The 24848-nt window shown below is 39.5% G+C and overlaps 1 protein-coding gene across 4 annotated transcripts in view; it reads left to right on the top strand.

The window, feature by feature from the left end:
- Positions 1–24540, top strand: part of LOC120543056 — a 39339-nt gene extending 14799 nt beyond the window's left edge. For all 4 annotated transcript variants that reach the window (XM_039775898.1, XM_039775900.1, XM_039775901.1 and 1 more), the window contains 5 exons: positions 175–387; positions 8987–9253; positions 17381–17494; positions 21082–21130; positions 23919–24540. In XM_039775898.1, the coding sequence (XP_039631832.1) occupies positions 175–387; positions 8987–9253; positions 17381–17494; positions 21082–21130; positions 23919–23928 (653 nt within the window). In that variant the 3' untranslated portion in view covers positions 23929–24540. The remainder of the gene's footprint in view (positions 1–174; positions 388–8986; positions 9254–17380; positions 17495–21081; positions 21131–23918) is intronic.
- The last annotated feature ends 308 nt before the right edge of the window (positions 24541–24848 follow it).

Below are 24848 nucleotides of genomic sequence, written 5' to 3'. Positions count from 1 at the left end.
GTCTCCATGTGAATTGTGAAGAAGAGACCATCGATAGAACAGATTTTCCTATGTTACTAGCCACAGCTGTTCTGCTCCTGTCATGGAGATTAACCTTGTCCAATACAGCTTGATATTGTTCGAGTTTTCAAATTATATAACAATGCTGGATATCTTGTAATTTTTATCTTTCAGGTGATACTTACAATGTCTGTGTTCAAACAATATCTGGTGATGACCAACTCTCAATAAAAAGTCTTCCTGGTTGTCCTAATGAAAGAACATTAAGCATTTCCTTTTCCAAAAACGTAACGACAGGCACTGCAAACTCTTCCCAAAATAAAACCTGTACTGAAACACCTGTGAGCAAAAGTTTTTTACTGCTTGGAATTCAACAAATTTTAAACGGTGAGTCTGAATGGAATGTAATTTTAATATGCAGAAGTAAGTCTGATCTACCCTGGAAAGAAGATCAGCTGAACATCAGTGTCATTGAAGCCTTGGTTAATTATAAGGCTTGTTTGTTGTGATTTCTATTTTCATTAAGAGTTTCTCATAGAACTAGGATTGTAAAAAAAAAGCCTAATTAGAGAAAAGTGATTTTCTCTGCAAAATCCATACAATGAAGTTGTTTTTCACAAAAAAAGCAGCAAAATGCACATTTTTTTTACCGTGGCCCAAAAATCACGATTCAGGAGCTCCACTGAATAGCCAATTGGATTGCACATTTATGTCACTTGGTTCACTTGACAGTCATCATAATCCTACATCTGAGTGGAGCTCGACTAGCGTATTATTGCAGAGTGGAGACATTTTGGGTGGATCTAGGACTGGGCCAATTGTCAATTAAATTGGACTTCAGCTCTGTTTGCAGGACTGTGGAAGTCCACAGCTAGACTGTGTCACTTATTTCCGGGTTCCTTGAGGCACACTCGGCACATCAACTAGATAGGGGGATTCATATTTGGTCACCCTAAGGCTAAGGTTCCCCCTTGCTTATGTTACTCGACCACTTTCATAAACTCACCGTGATTTTACCCTTTCGGCAGCTGCACACCATAATCTTTTTTTTTTGTTACATTTGAATGTGTCTTTGAATTTTGTGCTAGCAAATTTATGCATCCTGTGATCTTGTTTTCATGATCTATGTAAAATTTTTCCAGGTTAAAAAATAAATGGGTGTGGACGCTGGCCCGGACACACACAGACAGACATCGTAAGTTCACCCAACACACGTCTATTAACAATATATTTACAGTTTTCGTGCACTCACAAAACCCCAGTGCCTCCTGCACCTATTCCCCCAATGTCCAGGCCTCTCAGTTCCACTGCCTTTCTCCTGGCCACCTCTAGTCCTTTCTCCAGCTCCGTCCTCTTCCACCCGACTTCTGCCGATGACTGGAGGGAGGCGGCCCCTTAAATGGGAACCGGATGGGCTCCAGCTGCTTCCCGGCATTCCTCCATAGCCACACCCCAGTGTGGCGGAAGTGCCGACTGCACACCCGGAAGCCGTCCAGGTGTCCCCTGTTGTCCTTCCCCCCAGCACTTCCTGGTGTGGCGGAAGTGCTGGGCTCCCGGGATATTCAGGCACTGGGGTGCCGCCTGACGGTGGCCATGGGTCCCTACAGGGCTGGGCTTCCAAGCCCTTTACCCGAGGCCCCCAACATAACCAGGGCGGACGCCCCCTCGCGGTCTGGAGGAGGCACAAGCCCTCCTCCGGTCCTCCTGGGCGTCCCGGCCAGGCTCCAGCCCCGGCCGGGGACCACATGGGCAACTCGCTATAGAACAAACAGCAGAAAATTCCATTACAGAAAACGTTGTCATTGATGCTGTCATGAAGATAAAAGAGCTGCCATCAAGTTCAGCATTCTCTTGTCAACTTTGTCATCTGTGCTAAAATGCCACACTATGCTTCAGTTACATTTAGGGTATACTCACAGTAGGCACGTTTGTTCTGTACCATGCCCAAACGTGATTGTCCCTCCTCTCTACTCCCCCGCTGGCCTGCACTCACACTGCATTTAACATTCTGGCCTCGGGCACACTTTTGTCATGACCATGTGACTTCATGTAAAACCGAAACAAGATCTGAATGTGTCAAAATATTGTAATTCATTTTGTGGATGTTTTAGAGAAGTGCAGGATAACGCTCTACCCTCATTTATTTAATGTGCAGTGAAGACTGTTATCAGATATTAATTAATGTACTGAGATTGTGCAAATGTCTCTAACACAGTGTATCCAATTTGCTTTATTAAGGAATAAAAAAGTTAAATAAGCCATTTGTGAAATTCAGTCATTTTAACAGAAACTGGTTCTGCTTCTTATCTCGCCGATTGTCTCTTCCTCTACGTCACTGTGTGGAAGACAAGAAATGGGAGCCAGCCTATCAGGAAGAGCTGAGACACACATACACACGCCCATCATGCTAACGTGGAGTAGACATTTCAAATTAGCTTTTTGGTGTTGTATAAGTGCTAAAGAGAATACTGTACTCAATCTGAGAGAAGGTGCAAACTCCAGATTAACAAAGACCAGACACATGAATCACACCCAAGATACTAAATCTGTGATGCACCACCAGTAACGATTGTTCAACTTTGCTGCAACACGTAAGAGCTAGCTATTGGAACAGCATTCAGTTTGCTAGTAAATGACATTTCCATTGTTACTATTATTCTACGGCTCTACGTTTCTGTCCACTTCACTTACAGCTGCTGAAATGACTCGCCTGAAATATGTGTGGAACTTTATTTGGCTTCAATAATGGCTGATCATGAACACATTGTCTTTTCCTCTTTGGCTGCAAGTAGCTGTCCATGGAGAAATGAGTGCAAAAAACACACAAGTCCACTTTCAGTAGGTCTTCCAAACGAAAGTTTGCATTTAACCTACAGGCCACAAGCCGTAACTTGAAGGTATCGTGATTACCACAAGAAAGTCGATAGAAACTGTGACTTTGTTTTTTTAGTTTTTATTCACAGTCTAGATTCTGTGCATTTTCAAATGGTTTTCTCAAAGGACAAAAAAACTGTTTGGTTTTCTGTTGATCAATTTCCTTATGTTTGTCTAAATGTCACCCATGATGACAGATGTGAGGAGACAAGCAAGCAGGAAATTCATTCTTACCTCTGTGAATCTGTGATAAAATAATTATTTCTGATTTCCTTTCATTATCGTAAGAATTCCTCATAAATGTGGAACTCATGTTTTCTTAAACCCAAATCTTTTGCTGTTTCGAACTTTTAAGGCTTTGTCATTCATGTATGGGCCCTGGTACCCTTCAGGCCCATTGTAAACTGCACAAAAAGACAAGGTATTTTAAAAATAAAAAAAAAACTTCAGTTTTATGTGGCAAAATAATATATACAAAGATTGTGAAGAAATAACTTTTGCTTGAAAAACGATGAATGTATACTTTAAGTATTAGTTTTGGATTGCCTTTTAGAAACTGGCTGGGTGCAGGAATAACAGCTTCACAAACTGGGAAAATCTGGGGTGCCAACCAGGTTGCCCCTTTTATCGTCCAAGGACACAAAAGGAAAACAAAAGAAGTGCTTTTTGGCATGGATTTCCCATTATGTAGGAAAATCTAAACAAGTAAATAAAGCCGATGGGCTGATAACAGTGACGTAGCTTGACTTCGTGCCACTCGGGGCGGGGTGGTGCTTTAATTTGCCAACCCTCCAACATATCTGAATATGTTAACCTATTTAAATAAAAACTTAAAATGATATATAGAGAAAAGTTAAGATATATTTTTCATAGTTTTATTCATATATGGAGAAACAGCAATAATTTTTCACATATAATTATTTATAAGCATCAGCTAGACAAGAATATAGTATAGAAGCACTGATAAGCCGTGTTCTCATTATTAGTTTAAGATAATTACACTGCGAAAACCAGAACCAGTGTAGTGTACTAGTGATAGGTGGGGATGTTTTCTGTGCAGAACAAGAACGCATTTGGATTGATAACAAAACAAAATTATAAATTGTAAACTAGTTGTTTATCTTCCTAGAAATTATTCTCGGTGTAATGCTTATGTTTATCTTTGTTATTGCCTCATAAATTTCAACTGCTGTGTCTGATGCCGTCACAGAAGGACAGCCTGAAAATTATTTTTGAAGCATCTGTGGATAAAAATCAAAGAATTTTACTTTTTTATCCATGAGTAATATGTTTCCAAATGCTGCTGCTTACACATAAATAATAATAATACATTTTATTTATATAGCGCCTTTCCCATGCTCACGTCGCTTACAGAATATAAGAAAGAGCGGCAGGGTATACAGTATATAGCATTGTACAAACCAAATAAATAAATAAAGAAGATTAAGATAGTAAAGTCAGAGATAAAGCCTAACAAACAACATAATTGTGAATTTCCCCTTGGGATTAATAAAGTATCTATCTATCTATCTATCTATCTATCTATCTATCTATCTATCTATCTATCTATCTATCTATCTATCTATCTATCTAATTGATGGTCTAGCGCACACACACACCAGTTATATGAGCATCTTGACAGAGAGGTAAACTGAGAGAAGGGTAATAAAGTCAAGTAGAGCTAAACGCCTTCCTGAACAGATGAGTCTTGAGTTGTTTTTTAAAAGATTTCATGGAGTCGGCTGATCTGATTCATTTCGGTAGGTCATTCCAGAGTCTGGGCACTCGCTATACAGCTGAAGGCCCTGCTGTCATCCATGGAGTGTAGGTTAGTGTGGAGCACAATAAGATTGTCAGAATCAGAGGACCTTAGTGGGCGGACAGGCACCTAGTGATAGAGAAGGTCACTGATGTAGTTTGGCGCGAGGTTATTTAAGGCTTTGTAGGTTTATTAGTAGGATTTTATATTTGATTCTGTAAGACACAGGGAGCCAGTGAAGACGGAGCAGGATGGGTGTGATGTGCTGCTGGTTTGAGTCAGGACTCTTGCAGTTGAGTTTTGAATAAACTGGAGCTGTGATATAAGATTAGAAGGGGCACCTGCCAGCAGTGAGTTACAATAATCAATGCGGGATGTGATAAAAGCAGAGACACGTTTCTCAGCATTAGAAAAGGAGACGAAGGAGTGAACACGGGATATGTTACGGAGGTGAAAGTAAGAAAGTTTCTTAATTTGATTTACGTGGGCAGAATAAGAGAGGGAGGAATCAAAAATGACACCAAGATTCTTTGCAGTAGAGGCAGGTCTGATGAGATCACCACCGAGATGGACTGGGAAGGAGCTCATTTTATTAAGTTGCATTTTAGTCCCAATTTGCAATTTGAGTTCAGTTTTGTTGTAATTTAATTTTAAAGAATTGTACTGAGCCTTTTGGCCAATAATTCTGCCCCCAAAAATGTGCCACCCGGGGTGGACCACCCCCTCCGTCCACCCCTAGCTACTCCAACTGGCTGATTAGCCAGCATTCGGGTCACAATCGTAACAGAACTCGTAACAGAACTCGTAACAGAACTCCAACTGGCAGGTTGCTTGCGCCAGAAATGATGCCTCCTTCTGGGAGGTTCGGGTTTTTATTGAGTTTGAACTGGTAGGAGTGGGATCAGTTGCTCTCATTGGATGGTATCTCAGCACTGTAGGGACAGAATGAGATAACAGTGTTAGTGATAGTACTCCTTCTCGTCCCAGTGGAGCCTGTGAGGAGTTCATCTGATGCACATACATGACACAACATATTTATTTATGTTTGCCTAGTTCCAGTACAGATCTTCTTTATTAACATTTCTCATTGCCAGTTTTTGATTACATGCTTTACAGAGCCGTTTCTCACCCTTATAAGCCATTTTTATGAAAGTCATCTCTCCATTTATTAGCCCATCTTTATTGTAACAGGACTTATATCTTAACAGCACATGTATATAGTAACCACAAGGGTGGTGCCGCTGAGCACTAAACCTCAGTCACATCATCACCCAAAACGATTCCAGGTTCAGATAAATGTATTTATTTATCAACAGCATGTTTCTAATAATTACCAGACAAAAGGTCAATATCAAAATGCAATAAGTAATCGATTTCCTCACTTCTTCCTTCCTCCAAATGAGTGTCCTCTTAAATCTGACTCTCTGAGTTCTTTTGAATTAGACCTGGGAACTGTTTCTGGTATCACACAAATCATCCAGTGCACTTCCAGGTCATGTGGAAACCAGGGCTGTCCACCCAAGTATCGCCCTCTGGTGGCACCTGAGGACCCTGACAGGCTATGTCCTAGAACTCCAATTCCCAGCATGCCCTGTGGGTGTCCTGAGTGGGACCAGCCCTGAGAAACACTGCCACCTGTGGTGTGGGGGAGCAATCTGCTTCCAGCACCCATGCTAATTTAATCCAACCATTATAGCCTCCTGGCCATAATAGGTTTGGAGCATGCACTGATTACACTGCTCAAAAAATTAAGGATACTTATATTGCACATCACAAAATAAAATGAACAAAATGATGTAACAACGGTGAATGGAAACCAAAATCACCAACCCATTGAGTCCTGTATTCAACATCACACCGAAAATCAATGTCAAAAATTGAAATCCCAGTCTGATCCAACTTGTAGGAACAAGTTGGCAACTCCTAATGTGACTTACACTGTGTGCACAATTATTAGGCAAGTGAGTATTTTGACCATATCATCATTTTTAATGCATATATTCCAACTCCAAGCTGTATTAACTTGAATGCTTATTGGATTTAAGCACGTCAGGTGATGTGTATTTGTGTAATGAGGGAGGGTGTGGCCTAAGGAGATCAACACCCTATATCAAGGTGTGCAGAATTATTAGGCAGCTAGTTTTCCTCAGGCAAAATGGGCCAAAAAGAGATTTAACTGACTCTGAAAAGTCAAAAATTGTAAAAAGTCTTTCAGAGGGATGCAGCACTTTTGGAATTGCTAAGATATTGGTGTGTGATCACAGAACCATCAAACATTTTGTTGCAAATAGTCAACAGGGTCGCAAGAAACGTGTTGAGAACAAAAGATGCAAATTAGCTGCCAAAGATTTGAGAAGAATCAAACGTGAAGCTACCAGGAACCCATTATCCTCCAGTACTTTCATATTCCAGAGCTGCAACCTACCTGGAGTGCCCAGAAGTACAAGGTGTTCAGTGCTCAAAGACATGGCCAAGGTAAGGAGGGCTGAAACCCAACCACCACTGAACAAGAAACATAAGTTGAAACGTCAAAACTGGGCCAAGAAATATCTGAAGACAGATTTTTTCAAAGGTTTTATGGACCGATGAGATGAGAGTGACTCTTGATGGACCAGATGGATGGACCTGTGGATCAGTAATGGGCACAGAGCTCCACTCCAACGTGGAGGTGGGGTACTGGTATGAGCTGGTATTTTTAAAGATGAGCTAGTTGGACCTTTTGCATTGAAGATGAACTCAAAATCAACTCCCAAACCTACTGCCAGTTTTTCGAAGACACTTTCTTCAAACAGTGATACAGGAAAAAGACCATGATTTTTATGCAAGCCAATGCTCCATCACTTGCATCGAAGTTCTCCACTGCGTGGCCAGCCAGTAAAGGCCTTAAAGATGAAGGAATAATGACATGGCCCCCTTCCTCATCTGACCTAAACCCTATCGAGAACTTGTGGGCACTTCTTAAACGCTAGATTTACGGGGGAGAGAAACAATACACCTCTCTGAAGAGTGTCTGGGAGGCTGTAGTCACTGCTCCACAAAAAGCTGATCGTCAACAGATCAAGAAACAGACAGACTCCATGAATGGAAAGGCTTATGACTGTTATTGGAAAGAAGGGTGGCTCTATTGGTCATTGATTGATTGATTGATTTTTTTTGAAATGTCAGAGATGTTTATTTGTAAATTTTGAGGTGTTTGTTTATTATTCTCACTATAACAGATGAAAATAAACAAGTGAGATGGGAAAATTTTCATTTTTCCTTTAGTTGCATAATAAATCTGCACACTAATAGTTGCCTAATAATTGTGCGCACATATGTATTCCCCTGATGATGTTCACACTCACATTTCCGTTGTGAAACATTCAGGTTTCAGGTTTATTAACATTTTGGATTGACTGATAGCACTGTGTTTGTTCCATATTAAAATTAATCCTCAAAAATACAACTTGCCTAATAATTGTGCACACAGTGTAGTAGTGTGTATGGCCCTCATGTGCCTGTAATGCACTCCCGACAATGTCTGGGCATTCTGCACATGAGACAGTGGATTGTGTCTTGGGGAATCAACTCCCAGACCTGCATCAGTGAGCTCCTGGACAGTCAGTGGTGCTATCAGATCCACTGATACATAACATCCCAGAGGTTCTCAAATTTGATTAAGGTCTGGGGAACATGCGGGCCAGTCAATGGCATCAATGCCTTCGTCATCCAGTAACTGCCCATACACTGCCCATTGTCCTGCACCAAGAGGAACCCAGGGCCCACTGCACCAATGTAAGGTCTGACAATGGCTCAGAGGATTTCATCAGCAGTCAGGGTATCATTGCCTAGTAAGTGGACGCCTGTGCAACTCTCTAAGGATAGGCCACCCCAGACCATCAATGACCCACTGCCAAATTGGTCATGCTGGAAGATGGGGGGTATCTTGCTGTTACCTCTCCAAGTCACCTGATGTCACTTTCATTTGCACCAAAGCAGGTGAAGTTGATTCACAATCACTCGTGCTTCCTAACCGGAGAGATTGATATCCCCGAAGCTTCATTGACTTGGTGTTAGACTGAGGTGATTAAGTGTTCTCTTCATTTTTTGAGCAGTGTATATGTGTATTTATATCATACATAAAATATCATTCTGTACACACAGTTTAATATATTTGAAGGTCTTAATTGCTATACCCGGGCTTCTTGTGGCAGACTGTGATTGTGGCAGCTTTACCCCATTTATCTTGCAAAGCTTTTGCACCTGGAGGACCCTCTTCCACTTAGTAATGCCAAATGATTCATGCCCAGTTCTGCTTTTTAAAATGTTTTCTATGGTAAAGTACTGAATAGATTTTTGTTTTTTTCCCTGCAGGAAAATATTCCAACAACTGCATTCCAGCAACACTGAGTGTTATGAACATCTCAGTCTTATTGAATACAGAATTTAATATTTCTTGCTATAATGAAACTATACAAAATGTTTCCTGGTTCAAAAACTCTACTCAGATCTCCTCAAGCAACATCAGCAACAATATGCTGCATCTTGGGAAAGCAACAATGGACCAAAATGGAACGTACTTCTGCGTTGGCACATCTGCGTCTGGACTAGTATTGGCCATGATACAAGTGACAATTACTGGTGAGTCTGGGGAAAAAATACAGATGATGAAATATACAAAATGCTTTGGATTGAATGCACTTGGTATAGAGGTCCAGTCGCATGAATTCATTCTGCTATCACTTAGTATATAGTAACACATGACAGGAGAATTTTCAATTATACTTATTAAAACTGTTGTTCTTTGCAATAACAAATGCTTGATTTCACTGGGCAGAATGAGGTAAATGATGTTGGTCAGGAAAAGTACTAGTAGAGATGGGAATATCAGTACAGTAATCCCTCCTCGATCGCGAGGGTTGCGTTCCAGAACCCCCCGCGATAGACTAAAAATCCACGAAGTAGAAACCATTTGTTTGTGTAGTTATTTTTATATATTTTAAGCCCTTATAAACTCTCCCACACTGTTAACATTATTAGAGCCCTCTAGACATGAAATAACACCCTTTAGTCAAAAGTTTAAACTGTCCTCCATGACAAGACAGAGATGACAGTTCTTTCTCACAATTAAAAGAATGCAAATAGATCTTCTCTTCAGAAGCAGAGAATTTCAGAGAGAGAGAGCGCTCGCAAAGAAAAGCAAACAATCAAAAAATCAATACTTGTGCTTTTAAGTTTGCCGCGGCATGTTTTAGAGGAGCGTCAGTATCTTCTAAGCAAACAGCCTCTGTGCAAACAGCCCCTCTGCTCACATCTCCTCCGTCAGGCGCAGAGAACGTCAGAGAGAGAGAGAGCGAGATTAAAGCAACAATCAAAAAATCAATACGTGTGCTTTTAAATATGCCGAGCACCGCAATAAAGCGCATTTTTAGAGGAGCGTCAGTATCTTTTAAGCAAACAGCACCTCTGCTCACAGCCCCTCCGTCAGGTGCAGAGAATGTCAGAGAGGGTGAGAGAGAGGCAGAGACAAGCAAACAATCGAGCTCCGTGTGGGATGCATATCTTATAGCATTGAGGAGTTTTAGTTAATATGTAATACATGCTCTGATTGGGTAGCTTCTAAGCCATCCGCCAATAGCGTCCCTTGTATGAAATCAACAGGGCAAACAAACTGAGGAAGCGTGTAGCATAAATTAAAAGACCCATTGTCTGCAGAAATCCGCGAACCAGCGAAAAATCTGTGATATATATTTAGATGTGCTTACATTTAAAATCCGCGATAGAGTGAAACCGCGAAAGTCGAAGCGCGATATAGCGAGGGATTACTGTAAATATCTTTGAAAACTTTAATATCTGCTCAGTAAATCTTTTTCAGATTCGTTTTTTCACGTCCTTTTTGACTCCATTTGTTTTTTTTTTTATGGGCGTCATCATTTGTTGTGCTATGGTAACTAGTTTGGACAGTACCAGACGTTACCTTAACAACCACTCAAACAAAATCACTGAACATGGTGTCACAAACTCGACAAAAACCACAGAAAGGTTATTTCCTGGCTGCAAAATAGAATGAATTATTGTATTGAAGTGAACAGGTTGGAGTCCAAAACAGAACTGATTTGAGATGATGGTTTTAAAGGCAAGCAGAGAAAGTGACGTCATCAATGGGGTCGGAACCGGAAGTGGTGTCATCAGGGCCTGGATGTGTGTGACAATGGCAAAACGTGAAATCAGTAATATACAGGTATATCTCAAAGCAATCACACAAAAAAAAAAAATTCAAAACACAGTGTTTTGTTTTCAAGTTATAATTTAAACAAGGAAAAAAAAAATACTATCTACATGTTTCAAAATATGTTCAATATTGTAGCACTGACTTTATCATAAGTTGTGACCAGGACTGAAAGTTGATCAAATTCAGAGGTACAGCAAAATAGATTATGTGTTGTCACACATGTGCCAGTAGGAGGCAGCTAAAGGGTCTGAGTAAGTGTAATAAAACATCTGACCAGGGTGTGGCGGAGTGCGCTAACTGTCTTTCTCAGTTCCCTACAGACCTTTCCCGGGAAATCCTGCAAGGTTCCGGCGCTTTCAGGCGTCACTTCCAAAGCCGGCCCCTTTGCTGACGTCACTTCTGGTTCCGGCCATTCTGATGACATCATTTCCTCTCCAGACCTTAAAAGCCTCCATCTTGGTCTATTATAGTCAGTTCTGTTTTGGACACGGTGATACGAAAAACCCTTTTGCAGCTGGGAAAAACAATATACGGGTGTCTGCCCCAAACCTTTGTAACGTCTTGGACTCTTGATTTATCACAGTGGGTTTAGAGTAGTCAGGAAACAGGATGCGTCAAAACTAGAAAATTGCACAATAAAATCAATTATCAGGAATCAAAGATCAGAGTCAAAAGTCGTTCCAAAACTACAACCACTGAGAACAAATTTGCTTCCTGAACATTTTTTGTGATTATGCTGGACAGATTCAAGTTTAACAGTAATGTACTTTCAGATTGACTCTATCACATGTAAATTTGGAGAAACACTAAATTAACGTTTATCGAATTTAGTGTGTTTAATCACTTAAGAATGCTGTTACATTACATTAGTTCAGTTGAGCTAAAAGTGTTTGGCAGCTGATTTTTATTTGTACTCAGCATCTGATGCTTCACATTTCAATGTCTGACAATAGTCGGCCAGTATTGGTGGATTCCACTTGCCCTGATCCCACTTTTCCATCATAGCAATGTCCTTGTGAAATCTTTCACTGTGCTTGTCATGGTCTGCTCCAAGATTAGCAGAGACAAAGTCCACGTATGAATAAAAAAAAATGAACCTTTTGTGATATATTGCCTTTCATGGATTTGTATGCTAGAAGCATGTTGTGAACCAACTGAATTGCATCTGTAGATGCCAAAAAATGATCAAAAGCATCCTTGAATGCCTTTCATACAATTTCTGTGTGCCGTGCTAGCAGATCTTCAAACCACCTGTCACTTAATGGCGTGTCTGATTTGTGGACCAACAAAAATGTCTTCCTTGATCTTAGTATCATTTATTTATAGAAATATCTGCTTCAGATTTTGAAATCTGTCACCTTCCTTGTTCGTCGCTTTCACAAAACTGTTCATCAGTCTAAGTTTTATATGAAGCAAAAATATTTTTGGGTCAACAAGTGATTTATGGGCTGCACATTTTTAATATCATGAACCTCTTTAATAAGGCTTTCCCATTTGGTATATATAAGTTACAGTCCCAGTATCATCCTAAATCTCTACAGATGTTACAGCCTTCATAACATGAACATGCCGATGTCAACAATCATGTAGGTAGCAACTACCCTTGTTACTATACAATGGGAGGTGTGAAAATCGAAAGTACATCTTATGAGAAGGATTTAGTAGTCGCAGTGGACTCGTCACTATCAACTGCCAGACATTGTTCAGAAGCCATTAAGAAGGCTAAGAGAATGTAAGGTTATATAGCGCCCTGATGTGTAGTAGAGTCCAAGTCCAAGGAGGTTCTGCTCAAGCTTTATAACACACTGGTGAAGCCTCATCTGGAGTCCTGTCAAGAGAAGAGCGACTAAGCTGATTTCAGTGCTATGAGGAAGTTATGAATTTTGAAGAAAGATTAAAAGAGTTGAGCCCTTTCAGTTTAAGCAAACAGATAATAAGTAGTGACATAACCAAAGTGTTATAAATTATGAAGGGAATTAGTCCAGTGGGTCTGGACTGAGACTTTAAATTGAGTCACAGTTGAAAACTTGTTAAAGATAAATTTCACACAAACATTAAGAAGTTTCTCTTTACTCAGAGGACCACAGACAGAATAAGTGACTAAGTGGTGTGGAATACAGAAGGACTTTACAGACTTTCAAAACACAACTTGATGTTATTTTGAAAGAATTAAGTGGATGGGACTGGTGAGCTTTTTTGGGGTTGAATGGCTTGTTCTGATCCAGATTGTTCTAATATTGCAATGTTCTAACAGCAAAAAGGCAGTCACCCTGAAAAAAAGAGAGAGAACTTCATGACACTTGGGGTTAGAAACTATACAAGATGACAAAAGAAAGTTACAAGAAGAAATAAATGTAAGATTAGGCACTACAGATTAAGTGTAGTGGGCTGGTGCCCTGCCCGGGGTTTGTTCCAGCCTTGCGCCCTGTGCTGGCTGGGATTGGCTCCAGCAGACCCCCGTGACTCTGTGTTAGGATATAGCAGGTTGGAAAATGACTGACTGACTACAGATTAACAAATAAATAACAACAAAACAAGGTAAGGTCAGATGACCTGGAGGACAGAAAAAAAAAAACAACTCCAGTTAGGCTGGAGAGAAAAACAAAATCTGCCAGGGCTCCAAGGCCAAAAGTCTGCCCAGCCACCACTGGACATTCTACTTAACACAAATGTTGCTAAATCAAAACTATTAGTTTTCATGCATCACTTGATAGGATTCTGATGAAGTTGTGGACAGCTGATACATCTCCTGTCATTCCAACATCTAAGGAGGCTGCAGGGTGCCTTGATCAGGTGGCGGTGGCACAGATTGCCACCACATAAGAACCAGAAAGAAACCACAGAGAATAGTGAGGATGGGTGTAATGCAAATAGCAGATCCCTAAAGATGTTAATTCTATGCCCATATAGTCTGTTAAGAATACAACTGAAAGTAGCTACAAAAAGCCACATGAAAATGATGTGTTTTTAGCAGTTTTTAAAATGTTCCACAGTATTAGCCTGACAAGATACGAATAAAATACAGAACCCTCAACCCTTTTATAAAAAAATAAAAGACAAGTATGCAATCCAAAGTGAATTCGGTACATAATGACAGTTTCACATAGCACTTCTTTCATTGTTTATGTAGGTTTTTCCTGCAATTGTTTTGTTTTAATGGGCACTGCCATTTTGTTTAACTAATGTCACTAATCTCTAAAGTGGCTGTGCAGTTAAAATTATATCTGAATGTTTTTGAAAAACAGATGAAACACTTACTAAATAATCTTTGTTTTTGAGTACTTTTCTGCTTAAAAATACCTGGTTATGACTTTAGGGGTCCTTTTGACTACAAATGACACCAACCTCTTGCGTTGATCTTATTTGCTCTCCCTAACATTTCTTTAATCTCTGTTACTCAATTTAGTAAAAGTGGTCTGTGATGCTTTTAAGGTAAAAAAAATCCTGATGTCCACAATACATACACAAGAATCTTTGCATCCCATTTTTGGGGATGAAGTCTCAAGCTGACACATACATAAATGCAGAGTTTGAACGTCCATTACAGTTATGATAATCCAAATTCTCTTGCGGGCATAACATTTGATTCAGATATAAGTTAAACTTTATTTTTATTGAACATGTTTTTCAGACAGATAGGCTAATTGTTCTGAAGACATTTTGGGAGTGTCGTTTTGTATGCTTTATTTCGTTTCGATATCAGATTTGTTATAGTTATTTATTTTTATCATTGTATCATTTCCGTTATATGGTGTTGTTTTGCTGTTGCTTTTTAATGGCCATGGCCTTGTTGTTTCTGGGGACATCACCTTATGCCTGATAAAAGGAGTCAGTGTTTTCCTTAGCAATAAATTTTGGAAACAACTACTTAAGACCTTTAGCTTTGTTCTTTTGACTAAGCCAGTTCTGATCTCATTGCTCTCAGACTAGCCATTTGGTTTCCACTTTTCAAGCTCCAAATCTCTTGGTTTTTAGGACAAGCCATGTTCATCTTGACCAAAATACTAACTGACTATACCAACTAGGTGTATCTCAGAATTACAGACTGGATTTGACACGTGACGATGATTAACCGAATGTCTTGGCTCGGTTTTCAAGCGATTCACTCCACAACACCACTGCTGGCCTAATGTCCACTTCTGTCCTGCACCTTGTGTTTTGAAGTTCATTAGTTGTAACACACAGAGTGCACAGCTCATATTCAGTGACTTCATTATTACTTTTATTATAATGCCATTCAATTTGATGCTATTTTGAAATCTTTTTAGTTTTATTATTGTTTAGGTTCATGGGTAGCCAGCGTCACTCTTGGCAAAGCTGGATGAGAGGTGGGACCCAACCCTAGAAAAATTCTATAACTATGTATATTACATACGGAAAAATCAAAAATTCTTTTTAATGAAATGTTGTGAATACGGTATTCTAAAATGTTATTAAATCCTGCAATCTTTTTAAAAATAAAGTAGAATATTAAAAAAAAACTCTTCTAGTCATGACAAAATTTTCAGTCAGATTGTCACTTTTGTGAAAAGACGTTGCAGACATGGTGAAAGGGAGTGTGAGGCCTAAAAATGAACCACAACGCAGGTCAGGACCTTCACTGGCCGATCTTAATGTAGCCAGTGACAGCGCCAGCTCAAAGGTACATGGTGTCCCTAGGCTTTAGTGGGTGGGTGTTCCCCCTTGCCCATCATAGTGCATTTATAGTAATATATTAAAATTGAATGGGGGGCTTTGGAGAGAGAATATTCATATTAATAAATTAAGTCGAAGAGCACAATTTAGGTACCCCCTAAAGTTCTAAACATGTTCATAATAATATATAAAATCATGCCTTTGGGGGTTCCCTCTTGGATATTATAGCACATTCATATTTAGATGTGAAATCAAAGAGTGGGGTGAGGTCCTCTTGTACTTTTCACGCTAGTGTGACATTTAGTAGATGCGTTGGGTGGGTGGAGGTGTTGTAGTTGGCTGTGTCTTAGCACCACTCAAGTCATGGTGTGTCTAAGCTGATGCCTATTCAACCTTAGCCTAGCCAGTGTTGCCAGGTCCATGGTTTCCTGACTCAAATATGTGATTTTTTATCGTTGTCTGTTGGAAAAAATGGGCTTTTGCAGGCTTCATTGTTTTGGGCTACATGTTTAAAAACCAGAGGTGGGCTGGCATCCTGCCCGGGGTTTGTTTCCTGCCTTGCGCCCTGTGTTGGCTGGGATTGGCTCTAGCAGACCAGTTAGGATATAGCGGGTTGCAAAATGGATGGATGGATGTTTAAAAACATTGTGGTATTTTGCTCTAATTTTCAACCCCCTGCCACTGCATTTTTAATATGTTTTTCATCTATCTGGCACTGTTTTCCCTGCTTGACTCGTATCAGGTCTTTACAATTGTAAAATCACCAATCTCCCTCATTGTGTGATGGTATATACCCATTCTATCACTCTGAAACATCTCTGAGGGGACAGCCTCCAACCTTAAAGATCTTTGATGGTGTGTACCTAACCCCCTCTTTCTAGTGTTATTATTTTGTCGACCTCAGGCATTGGGCTATTTTTTGGGCAAATTCATTATCTTTAAGCTGTCCTTCAGCTATACATTTTTTAGGGACCTAGTAACCCTACTAGAGTCTCCCCTGAATGTAACCTCCCCCCTAAGCATCCATCATGGCCAAAATGCGAAACTAGTTCCAAAAATATATAAAAATGTCTTACAAGAAAAACAAAACCATAAAAACTCAGGCTTGTAAAGACAACCCAAACAGGAATCTTTATAAATGGGTGCTTTATTAACAAAAAATAGAAAAAAAAAAGCACAAAAAGGGCAAAACGGTGTGCCTAAAAAGGCTGTTCAATGCAAACACTTCCAGCCCATAACCTGAAAGCAAAATCCAAAGACAGAAGCAAATAATTATAAAAAAAAAAAAACAGAGAATCCAATGAAAAAGCACAACTCACCATCAGCTCCTTACAAACTCAAGGATCTCCTGCTAGCGCCTTCCTTCTCAGCTGAATGGAAATGCAGAGAGAAAACCAATCAGCAGTGACATCAGAGTGTCCCCGCCTCCTGGGGCTCCACCAGTACATTAATGTTAAATAACAAAACAAATCTAAATCTTCTTTTTCCTCTTTATCTTTTCCCAAAACATCAAACATTATAATAATTTGAAAATAATAAAACAACAATTAAACAGAAAATGAATACAAGCCAGGAAAAAAAATTGGTTGTAACACATAAGTCAGAATAAATACTGTATGTCTAAGTAACTTACATGGTTTAAGTCATGTCATGTAACTGGGGTTTTTAATTTGTCTCCTATGTCTGCAAGTCCTAGTATAAACCCTGCAGTAGCTGGGGTCCCCAAAAACTTTCTTTTCATTTTTATTACTATTTAATTTAATTTAATATTGTTTCTTTGTATCAGTATACTGCTGCTGGATTATGTGAATTTCCCCTTGGGATTAATAAAGTATCTATCTATCTATCTATCTATCTAAAAAAACAGCTAATTAGTAATTTTCTTATTTTTATTTTCCTAGCATCCAAAACCAATCCGCCATCATTTGTATTAATAATTATCTGTGGAGTGATTGCAGTTTTCTTTCTGCTTGGCTTCATATTGCTAATGAGATGTGCAGCTAATCAGGCAAATGGTAAGTCTGTGGAGTGTATTTTGATTTCTGTTCATAGTTGACAGGTGAAATGGTTTCACACCCACTTGGGCTATTTGTAACTCCATAGTGAGTAAAAAAAAATGCCTTGGCCATGACTCTTCATTTTGGGCTATTTTTCTTCAAATTATGTATGATTTTGCAAACACAAAAAAGTCCTTTTGCGTTTTCACAACCCTTTACCTTATGAAACTGGCACTTTTTCTTTTCACCTGTGACAGTACAATTTCACACAACCCCTTCATTTAAAGTTTACAACCTGCCAGTTTCACAAATAATTATAGTTAATTCAACCAATGACCCTGCAGTCACTACTACTGCTACACAATTTTTGATAAAATTGGGTAAAGTTGTAGTTATCAACAAATGTTAGCTGGTAAAACAATTTGTCTAAAAAAGGAAAGCACAAGGGTGCCCTCTATCATCATTGCTTTTTGCATGACCTATTAGTCATTAATTTCAGAAATACATCAGAGATCTGCGGTGGGTTGGCACCCTGCCCAGGATTGGTTCCTGCCTTGTGCCCTGTGTTGGCTGGGATTGGCTCCAGCAGACCCCCGTGACCCTGTGTTCGGATTCAGCAGGTTGGAAAATGGATGGATGGATGGACATCAGAGATAAAAGGAATTATCAGAGGAAGACTCAAACAGGAGATATCACTATACGCAGATAATACGGTACTTTATATATCAGACCCACAAACATCTTTGCCTATAGTTATGAAGACATTAGCAGAATTTCAAAATACATCTGGGCTTAAAATATATTTGAATTAAAGTGTGCTTTTTCCAGTGAACTCTCCAGCACAACATACTAGAATGGACATCTATGTGTTCATTCTACCGAAACATTTTAAATATCTAGGAGTAAATGTCACAAGTAAATATAAAGATCTTTTTCAACACAATTTTTCTAACAGCATGGAAAAAAAATCATATAAAATGGTCTACCCTTAATCTTATATTAGCAGGGAGAATATCTTTCCTAAGCTTATTTTTTATTTCAGAGCATCCCTATATACATGAAAAAACAGTTCATTAAGAAACTAGACTCAATTATAGCTTCATTTATCTGGAAGATGCCCATGCATTTAAAAGGTGACTACAAAGACCTAAGGCAGAAGGTGGCATGGCAAGATATTCTTCTTAACAATGTTAATTCTTCCAGCTAAAGTGAGATGAAGGGTAGACCATCTATGCAAGTCTTGCTTACTTTTTTTCTATACAGACAGCAAAATTTTGTTGATAAAGAACTTACTTGTCATGTTTACCCCTAGATATTTAAACTGATCTGCGATGATAAAAGGGAATGTGTCCAATGTACAGTGGTGCTTGAAAGTTTGTGAACCCTTTAGAATTTTCTATATTTCTGCATAAATATGACCTAAAACATCATCAGATTTTCACTCAAGTCCTAAAAGTAGATAAAGAGAAACCAGTTAAACAAATGAGACAAAAATATTAGACTTGGTCATTTATTTATTAAGGAAAATGATTGAATATGACATATTTGTGAGTGGCAAAAGTATGTGAACCTCACGGATGATCAGTTAGTTTGAAGGTGAAATTCGAGTCCGGTGTTCTCAATCAATGGGATGCCAATCAGGTGTGAGTGGGCACCCTGTGTTATTTAAAGAACAGGATCTATCAAAGTCTGCTCTTCACAACACGTGTTTCTGGAAGTGTATCATGGCACGAACAAAGGAGATTTCTGAGGACCTCAGAAAAACAGTTGTTGATGCTCATCAGGCTGGAAAAGGTTACAAAACCATCTCTAAAGAGTTTGGACTCCACCAATCCACAGTCAGACAGACTGAGTACAAATGGAGGAAATTCAAGACCATTGTTACCCTCCCCAGGAGTGGTCGACCAACAAAGATCACTCCAAGAGCAAGGCGTGTAATAGTCGGCGAGGTCACGAAGGACCCCAGGGTAACTTCTAAGCATCTGAAGGTCTCTCTCACATTGGCTAATGTTCATGTTCATGAGTCCACCATCAGGAGAACACTGAACAACAATGGTGTGGATGGCAGGGTTGCAAGGAAAAAGCCACTTCTCTCCAAAAAAAAACATTGCTGCTCGTCTGCAGTTTGCTAAAGATCATGAGGACAAACCAGAAGGCTATTGGAAGAATGTTCTGTGGACGGATGAGACCAAAATAGAACTTTTTGGTTTAAATGAAAAGTGTTATGTTTAGAGAAAGGAAAACACTGCATTTCAGCATAAGAACCTCATCCCATCTGTGAAACATGGTGGTGGGAGTATCATGGTGTGGGCCTGTTGTGCTGCATCTGGGCCAGGACGGCTTGCCTTCCTTGATGGAACAATGAATTCTGAATTATATCAGAGAATACTAAAGGAAAATGTCAGGACATCTGTCCATGAACTGAATCTCAAGAGAAGGTGGGTCAGGCAGCAAGACAACGACTCTAAGCACACAATCGTTCTACCAAAGAATGGCTAAAGAAGAATAAAGTAAATGTTTTGGAATGGCCAAGTCAAAGTCCTGACCTTAATCCAATCGAAATGTTGTGGAAGGACCTGAAGCGAGCAGTTCATGTGAAGAAACTCACCAACATCCCAGAGTTGAAGCTGTTCTGGATGGAGGAATGGGCTCAAATTCCTCAAAGCCGGTGTGCAGAAATGAACAAAAGTTACCGGAAATATTTAGTTGCAGTTATTGGGGGGTCACACCAGATACTGAATGCAAAGGTTCACATACTTTAGCCACTCACAAATATGTAATAGTCGATCATTTTCTTCAATAAATAAATGACCAAGTATAATATTTTTGTCTCATTTGTTTAACTGGTTTCTCTTTATCTACTTTTAGGACTTGAGTGAAAATCTGATGATGTTTTAGGTCATATTTATGCAGAAATACAGAACATTCTAAAGGGTTCACAAACTTTCAAGCACAACTGTAATATTGTATGCTTGAGAATTCACTGGAAAGAGCACACTTTTATTCAAATTAATTCTGAGACCAGAAATCTTTTGAAATTCTCTTAGTGCTGTTAGCACTGCAGCTCCAGTACTTTGTGGATCTGATATATACAGTACCATATCATCTGCATATAGAGAAACTTTCTGTTCAAGTCCTTCTCTGATAATCCCCTTTATCTCAATAACATTTCGACAGCGAATTGTCAGTGGCTCAATGACAATTACAAAAAGCAGTGGTGACAAGGGGCATCCTAAAAATCTTTAAAATCCCAAAATAATTGGTTTCTGAATTTTGCCTTTCACAACTGCGAAATCTCCTGAAAAATACATTTTAGTGTTAGTTTAAAATTGTATGTGAATCAAAATTTGCCTGTTCTGCTCATTGCTACTTTCGTGACATTTTAACTTATATAAAATAAAAGGCAGCATATATAACACTTACCACTTAGTGTATTTCCATCCATTACTGTAAACTGTGCGCTGTTTGCTGTTTTTTATTTCAACACTTTATTCCTGTTTTATTCTCGGCTGTGCTTTTTACCTCTGTGAGCTCACAGTGAGATAATCACTTACTGTATGACACCTAAGTTGCTTTTTATTTACTTGTTTCTTTATTTTATGCAGTCAAGTCACAGTCAAGAGCACGTATGGACTCCAATGTGACCAGCACCATGTAAGTATAAACCTCCCAACTGACCCAAGAAGTGATCCAATCACCTGTTTGAAAGTATTCATTCACTTCCATACTGACTTTGGTGGGTGCAGGAATGACAGACTGCTGGAAGAAAATTTGGGGCACCAACAGGGTCATCCTGTTTAATGAGAAGTCAAAATAAACAAAAGAAATGTCCCTTAGGCATTGTTGGCCTTGTCTCTGGGCTGCAAATTAAAAAAAAGAAAGACTTGGCTTCTTAGCCATGGATTAGGAACAGTTTGCTCAGGAGCTCCGTCCAGTTGTCTGCTCTTGCCAAAATGATGCCAAATAGCTGGAGTTCTTATGAACGGGGTACTGAAAAGGAAGGAGTCAAGTGCGCTCACTGGGTGGTTTCTCTATGTGGCAGGGAGACAATGAGAAGACAATGTTAGCGATAGCGACCCCTCTCGTCCCAGTGGGTTAGCATACACCTCGACAGAGCCCGTAAGGAGATCCTCTGATGAGCATGTGTGACATGCATTGACTGCGTTTGCAATTATATATATTTTTGCTCAACAGATGTTTTTATCCAAAGCAACTCACAATAGAGTTCAATATAATAGAGTGTCATAGGTCAACGGTACAAAATTGATAAAAGTGAAGAGCTCAGAGCAATATAGAAACGAATTACAATTTCTAGGTTATAAAAACCTAACAGCTAAAATCAGTTAGGCAGAAATTCACCCAGCGAGAGTCTTCAAACATTTCTTAAACACATTGAGATAGTCAGAATTTTGAATGGAGGTGGGCAGCTCGTTCCACCAACTAGGAGCTAAACATGAAGAGAGATTGGATTGAGATTTGAATCCACACAGAGGTGGCATCAACAGGTGGCATTCATCAGCAGACCTGAGTGGTAAAGAAGGTACATAGAACCTCAGAAATGCCTCCATGTCTATAGGTGCTGACCCATTATTTACTCTGTAGGCAGGCATCAAAGATTTGAACTCAATACATGCTGCTATAGGAAGGCACAGTGACGTGACCTCCTTGGCTGGTTGAACACTAGACATGTCGCAGCATCTTGAATCTTCTGCAGTGGTTTGGTGACACCTATCAGCAAAGTGTTGCAGTAGTTCAGATGTGACAAGACCAAAACTTGGACCAGGTGCTGTGCTGAATACTCTGCCAGATTTGTTCTGATCTTGCAGATGTTATATACTGTAGATTGAATTTGCCAGACTGAGAGATGGCTGCACCATGCAATGTTGTCATCTTATTCCTTGCAAAATCATTCTCCTTCTGCCTTTTAAATGCCACACAGACTCGCACATAAAGCAGGACAAATCCCTGGAGTACTCTTAAAAATAAAGGTGCCAGAGTGGTTCTTCTGAGCGTTGCCATATAGGGGGAACCATTTTTGGTTCCCAAATGACCCATCCACTTGAAGTTTCCAGAAAAAAAAAACTTAACTTAGATCTGTGCAGTAAATAACCATGAAGAGATGTTAACAAATTTGTGAAGTACCAATTCTTCACGATTTTTAAAGGACTTTTGCTTCACACAATAACACAGGGGTTCAGGTTTCAGGTTTCTTCTACGTATTAGGAAGTTTTTCAAAGCACAAAGGACCAACTTAACTTGCAAAGAAACCTTCCCAGAATGAAATGGTGCTTGGTCAAGTAATAGCTCTATGTGGAACCACACAACTCCGTGAAGATCCATAAAGTGCCATTAAAGAACTAGGATTTTAAAGGGTGAGGGATGCCCTCTACAGTATTAAACACAACACAACGTCAGACCTGTGGCCGTATTTATTAAGCTTCTGTTTCCATAATCTAAGTGGAAAAAAATGGATGATCTTTTTAAAAAAGATTTTAGCAGCATCTTTTCAGAGGCAAATACAGCACAGAACTAACACAATGTTGCCTGTGTTGCGGTTATATGGGCTCCAGGCAGGACCAAGAGGGTCCAGGAGGGCAGACAATGGAAGTGATGTCAGCGGTGGAGTGGTAATTAAGCTTCTGTCCGGAAGAGAGAAGGCATTAGAACACAGCGCCAACCCCTGGTTAGTTGAGGAATTATCATCATCAGAGCCCTTAAGTTGCCTCCAAAGTGCATTAATGTGACACAAGCCATGAAATTAAATAAGAACGGTGATTGATCAGGATTAGTTTCTAATTAAGCAATTGGGTTGGAACAAAAGGCTGCAGCCACTGTGGCTATCCGAGTCGGACATTAATCACCACTGACGTAACATTCAAGATTTATGACTTTTACTATTATTCCCATTTTTGTCAGATCAATAGGTTTTTAAGAGTTCAGTGTTGTCTGGTGTTTTCAATACATTCCGCCTTTCCCAGGATATGCGCACTGATACACTGACCACGTTTGCATCACACTGCGATTTTTGAGCCAGCTAGGACCCTTTTCCTACTCTGAGACGCTTAATAACTACAGGCACTGGTCTCTTGGGTGGCATGGTGGCACAGTGGTACTGTAGCGCAGTAAGTAGACCGGGGTTCACATCCCGGGTCCACCCTGCATGAAATGTGCATGTTCTAAACATCTCTGCGTGGGTTTCCACCCACAGTCCAAAGGCATGCAATTAGGTGGATTGGTGATGCTAATTTAGCCCTAGTAGATGTGCGTGTGTATGTCTGTTCACCTTGTGATGGGCTGGCACCTTGTCCAGGGTTTGTTCCTGCCTGGCGCCCTATGCTAGTTGGGATAGGCTCTAGCCGGTAAGTGGGTTAGTAAACGACTGATAGGTCTTTCATAAAATTTCACGCTGTAAATTCCGCCTGATTTTCTTTTTCTCTTATAGGGAATATTGAGCAAGATAATTATAAAGTTTATAAACACTGGCCTTTTGATGAAGAAAAAGCAGAACACTGTGAGCAAAAAGTGACTGTCTGTCCCATCTTAGGCTAAATAATGGAGGTACCCGTCTTCCTCTGATGAATGAGTCACCCGATTTGAGTGGCTAACCTTCTTCACTTGTCCTGTACATACATCATAGACTATGCATTGTTAATTTGTCATTTTTTTTGTAATAATTTTTTGTAATGTCATTTATAACTGTATATATTTCATGGTATCAAATAGCTACCTTGCAGTTTAAAAGCTATAAAAGGTATGTTAGATAATCTTGTATTTTTTTCTTTAATTTGAATTTCATATTTAAAATCCTGTATAATTTTTACCTAGACAAATGAAAAGTTTACATAAAAAATGATTATTAGGAATTATTATGTTGATATGTTTTCTATATATTTTCTCTGGAATGCTTGGCGACAGTGGGGTGGTATTCAGTCATGCATGCCAAAGATAAGGGTATTTAATTTAAATTATTCATACTGCTTAAGATTCTCATTTAAAACTGTCATCTCTGCCCTCATGCCCAGCATTCATTGGGCATTCTTAAAGAGAATAAATAAAAATGTACATTAACAAGAAATACTGCCTGATGGATTTTTACTGATACTGTATATACTGTAGTTACAAGAATTAGAATGATAAATAAACTTTATGTAATGATTGAATATTTTCAATGGTAACATTAATGTTCAGGTAAGCCTTTGAAAATGTGATGTGCAACAGGTGCAGATACCCTGGTGGAGCTCAATACCAGGGCCTGAAACCTTTGTTACGAAAAGATCTGCCAACCAATTGGCATTCAGTCACCAGTCGGAGATTTGCAAGGAGCTGCTAAAATTAGCCATTTGTGCTGGCCTCCCTCTGCTTTTATATAACT

This window comes from Polypterus senegalus, chromosome 13 (assembly GCF_016835505.1).
Source record: "Polypterus senegalus isolate Bchr_013 chromosome 13, ASM1683550v1, whole genome shotgun sequence".
Taxonomy (NCBI): Eukaryota; Metazoa; Chordata; class Cladistia; order Polypteriformes; family Polypteridae; genus Polypterus; species Polypterus senegalus.
Note: the sequence above shows the minus strand (reverse complement) of the source record. Positions and strands in the feature narration are given on the sequence as shown.